The 4,826-nt window shown below is 35.5% G+C and overlaps 2 protein-coding genes across 4 annotated transcripts in view; both read right to left on the minus strand.

Moving 5' to 3' along the window:
* Positions 1–4,826, minus strand: part of LOC110450887 — a 48,628-nt gene that overhangs the window by 13,434 nt on the left and 30,368 nt on the right. The gene's annotated exons all lie outside the window — the stretch shown is intronic.
* The window catches only part of LOC110450891, an 11,897-nt gene continuing 9,412 nt past the window's right edge, over positions 2,342–4,826 (minus strand). The window contains exon 5 of the mRNA XM_021498671.1: positions 2,342–2,930. Within this exon, the coding sequence (XP_021354346.1) occupies positions 2,800–2,930 (131 nt within the window). The 3' untranslated portion in view covers positions 2,342–2,799. The remainder of the gene's footprint in view (positions 2,931–4,826) is intronic.

The following is a 4,826-nucleotide window of genomic DNA, read 5'->3' on the forward strand; positions in this document are numbered from 1 at the left end:
AGTATTAGCTAAGCTTTCATTCACTCTTCCAGGTTCAAACATTTGTATTTTATAGAGCATTTATATACAATTCAATAACCTTAAAAACCATTTTATTCGGAAAATTTGCAACTCGATTCTTTTGCCGTCTTCGTAAACACTCTCGGTTTTTAACGTGCGATGGTCTTGGTTTGTCTCTTCTGAAACGAGCCAGAATAATAATTTGGCTTCATTCCAATCAATTTACTTGTGTATGTTAGATTTTCACAGTGCAAACTTTCTGTTCTTTTAGACTTTCCAGCCACCGTAGGATAAATACCTTGCCTTGGGCTTTGTCTTTGTTTTCACATATCCATGTGCCACACTGACAAAACAGGCTTCTTTGTCTGTTTTTCTACTGTATCCCATGAAAACAACAGATAGGAGTTTTTCAGCTTTACCTNCCTGTCTGATTTTAGCGTGGAAAATTCAGAGAGCGTACAGTCGTCGCTTTGTTCGTCCATCTGTCCGAAATATTTGTCCGTGTCATCACTTCTGACTTGCTCAAGCGTGCTCATTTCATTTCATTTCATCAGATTGTATTGACTTTATATATGTCAATTGGATTTGACATCAAGCTAGGCCTATTTAAGTCCTTTCCAAACTTATTTACAAACATTGCATATATTCTGTCATAAGAATCCAATTAGACAGTGCAGCGGAGATAACTCCAATTTAGCTTGTGAAATGAACATTTTCAACTTTGCTTTAATCATTTTCTGTTTGCTCAAGCGTGCTCAATGAAATGTTAAGGTACATGGAGGATGTTAAGGCGATGTGTTGCGTATAACTATGCTACATCTTTTATAATTATTACGTAATTCGTAACTGACAATCGTAAGTCGATGGCTACTATGCCAACATACACGGTAATATCTTGGTCGAGAGATACACACACGTCTTACACTCTAAAATGTCTACACGGGAATTCCATTAATGATAACACTCTCCTTTGATATTCTATGTTCACAAGTTAATAAAAATGTTTCAAATTGTGCAAGTTTTCATTAGGTGTTCATTGATATTATCTTAGTGTTACAAGTGGTTATACACTTAAACATGATTATCTATATTTCCGATGTAAAAAACTCTGGATGTTTCAAGGATCGTAGACCCGGAAAACGATTCTTAACATCAAAACTTTCAGACCTCAAGCTACAGAAAGTATTGTGGATGTGTTTTTATTTTATTTCTTTATTTATTGATCTTTTTCCAATTCAACAGACCCCATGGTCCACTTACAGAATGGATAACAACATTTCAACACAAGTATAAAATATCACAGTCAGTTATTCATGTAACACACACTAAAAGATACTCATATGTAAAACAAAAGGAATTAGTGATAGCAAATGTTCTTTAACCGTACTTTGAACTCGGCGAGAGAGGAACGAAACATATCGCAATCGTGTGCAGAATCCTGTTTAAAATACTATACTTTCCAACGTTTATTCTACTTCTCTGGCAGTAAAACTGGTTGAAACGAATTGATCGTAAATTACGACCAGGGACTACAAAACACATTTGCTTGACTAAATATGGACAATCAAAAGCACTATTAACACATTTGTAAAGAAATACACAGTCTAAAAATGCCTGCATATGTTCGAGGCTAGGAAGATTAAAATGCCTAAAAGCGGCAGCGTAAGACATGGAATTGTAGTCAACTTGTGCCTTAAAACATTAAAAAAATCAAAGATTTACGCTGGGCAACTTCGACCCGGTGAATTAAAGATGTTTGGTAAGGAGACCAGATCTGAAAACAGTATTTTAACTGACTCCTGACAAGTTTATATATACAGACACAAATATAGACCAAACACACCGACATAGAAAGTATTGTGTATGTAACTGAATAACACACCGACATAGAAAGTATTGTGTATGTATCTCACTAACACACCGGCATAGAAAGTATTGTGTATGTATCTCACTAACACACCGACATAGAAAGTATTGTGTGTGTATCTCACTAACACACCGACATAAAAAGTATTGTGTATGTGTCTCACTAACACACCGACATAGAAAGTATTGTGTATGTGTCTCACTAACACAAAGCCATAAAAAGTATTGTGTATGTGTCTCACTAACACAAAGCCATAAAAAGTATTGTGTATGTGTCTCACTAACATAAAGCCATATGAAGTATTGTGCGTGTATCTACCTAGCATACAGACAGATTATTTTGTGTGTATTTTACTAAATCACACAGGCAGAGCATGTATTGTATTTGTTTTTCATTGACACACCACCAGAAAACGTATTGTGTATGTATCTCACTAACATATCGACAGGTAGCTCATTTGGTAAGAACGATATAATAACACTCTGAAGTCTGTGGTTCGAGTCCCGCTGTAGCCCCTCTGAAATTGTAACACACAGAAAACCATTGTTGATTTTATTTTGTAAATCTTTAATTTGTTTTATAATTGTCACATTTCATTATCTGTCGCGATGATTTCAATTGCAAAGGAAATTACCTTCTTAATTCAAATTTTGTCCATATGAAAAAAGTCTCATTCGAAGACTTGCGAAAGTCGTTCCATGGTAGCATTTGTATTACTGCTGTCGGTTGAATAATATTTTGACCAAATAAATTTGAAATCGGCCTTTCCTATTTTGAGTAATTTTATTCTCTTTTTCGCAATTGCAATACTTGCAAAGTTATTAAGTCTATCGCAAATATCCAGGCATGCAAACGAGGCAAAAATATCGTCAGATATATCCGAACAAACGTGGTATTGGCCAGAACGTAACCTCTTACTGTAAGCGATCGTTTTAGGCCATGTTGACTGTTGACATTTCGGATATTGGCGACGCCAACGCATGTTGCACAAGTTTGGCTACATTCTGTTTCCACTCAGTCAAATAATATGAGGAACATGGGAGTTTTAATTTATATATCCTCTCTGTAACAAAGAGAAAAGAAGTAAAAAATGAACACAAAATAACAAAGAAATCTTTGTACATTCACCATGGTATTGATACCCTTCAAATTGAATTTTTTAACTGGACATTAAGAATAAGAACTTTTTTTCATGTTTATTATATAAAGGTCTCATAAGTAATAACGACAGTATAATGCAATATCGACACTGGATTAAAACAAACAAATGTTTGTACTTGAATTAATAAACACACTGAGGACAAAGGAATTTGTCATTTTTTTAAGTCAACCGCCCCTTTTCAAAACCAAAATATGAGCAATTACATATCACAACCTATAACAATGAGATAAGCAGTCATTATGAAACAATACTACAACATAAATTACATTAACAAAAATCCAGGTACCACTTTCATAAGATGCTGTAGTATCGAATATCCCTTCGGTCAGCTTGTAACCAAAGCTTACCATAGAGATACAAATATATTTCATCACTACCTTTATTCACATTTTCCTAATAAATCATAATTACATAAGTAACCTTTGTTTGCTGTCGTTATTATTTCGGTGCCTATATATATGTGTGTATGTGTGTGTGGTGGTGGTGGTGAATGTGTATGTGTAAATCTAAAAATCACACGCAGGGCGATTCGCGAGGCCTTTCGCTGCTACACCGCTCCCCCTCATTCTCCTGGGGAACTGTACATCAGCAATATTTCAGGAACTGTATACAATATAGCAGCGAAAAAGCCTCAAGATTCGGTCTGCTTTTGATTTTTAAAGTGATATGTATCATTTTCCTGTCACATAGACTTGAATACAATGTTTATATATACAGTACGGAAAGGATAAAGAAACGCAGGGTAACAAAATATGCAACAATTATTGCACTGCTTGGTCTAAAATTATAAAACCGTTCAGACAAGTATCTTAGTCACTGTGCACTCATAACGGTGTCTAAAGTACTCAACTGTGTAATGTACCGTGCTACATTGCAAAATTAAATTACAAAAAAAATAATTAAAAAAACGTACAGAATAATGATGACAAGTTCGTGAACACATCTTGACATTCCACTTGATACTCTTGAGATATACACATCGCTTTCCGCTATTTACTGTCAATTTAAAACTATTGGAATCATGATACGGCTGACAGAAGTTCAGAGACAGGGCTATTCGTCTAAATTGCATAATCGCATATGTTCTACCACTGAAACCGCTAATTTTACGGTAGGCAATCATATTCGCCAACTTCACGCCAAAACTGTGTAGGATTGGTGGTGGCTCGGTTATAGTCTAGGGAGGGATATATCACGGGGTAAAGTCATCGTTGATTGTGGTAGCCGAGAATTTATCCACTGTAACAAAGAAGAATAAAATCCTCCGTCCGGTTGCAGTTCCTTTTGTGCAACAACATCTCTAAATTTTCCACCATGATCATGCCCGGCCCCATGCACCCAAAGTTTGTCGTGACTTCCTCACAAACCATAACATTTACCCACTAGACTGGCCGCCCTATAGTTAACATTTTCCCTAATTGAACATTTGTTGGACGAACTTGATAAGAGGGTAAGGAAGCGTCGGAATGTCCCCGATACTCTCGACCAACTAAGGACTTTCTTGTTGAAAGAGCGGAACAATATCCCAATGAGAAGGATAAATGCACTGATGAACTCCATGCACAAGAGATCAGGGCTGTGCCAGATGACAAATCAATCGGTCTCACTCTGTGATATTGGGGGGTACTGTCAAATGTGCTCCATTATTTTGTTCATTAAAGATTTTTCTTTATACTTATATGAAGAAAATATTGTACATAACATTCAAATACTTAACATTAAATCACTTCAAATGTTTACTCTGTGTTTTCTGATCTTTTCAGTATATATATTTAAATGAAATACAACATAAAAAAA

The sequence above is a fragment of the Mizuhopecten yessoensis genome, unplaced genomic scaffold, assembly GCF_002113885.1.
Source record: "Mizuhopecten yessoensis strain PY_sf001 unplaced genomic scaffold, ASM211388v2 scaffold5547, whole genome shotgun sequence".
Classification (NCBI taxonomy): Eukaryota; Metazoa; Mollusca; class Bivalvia; order Pectinida; family Pectinidae; genus Mizuhopecten; species Mizuhopecten yessoensis.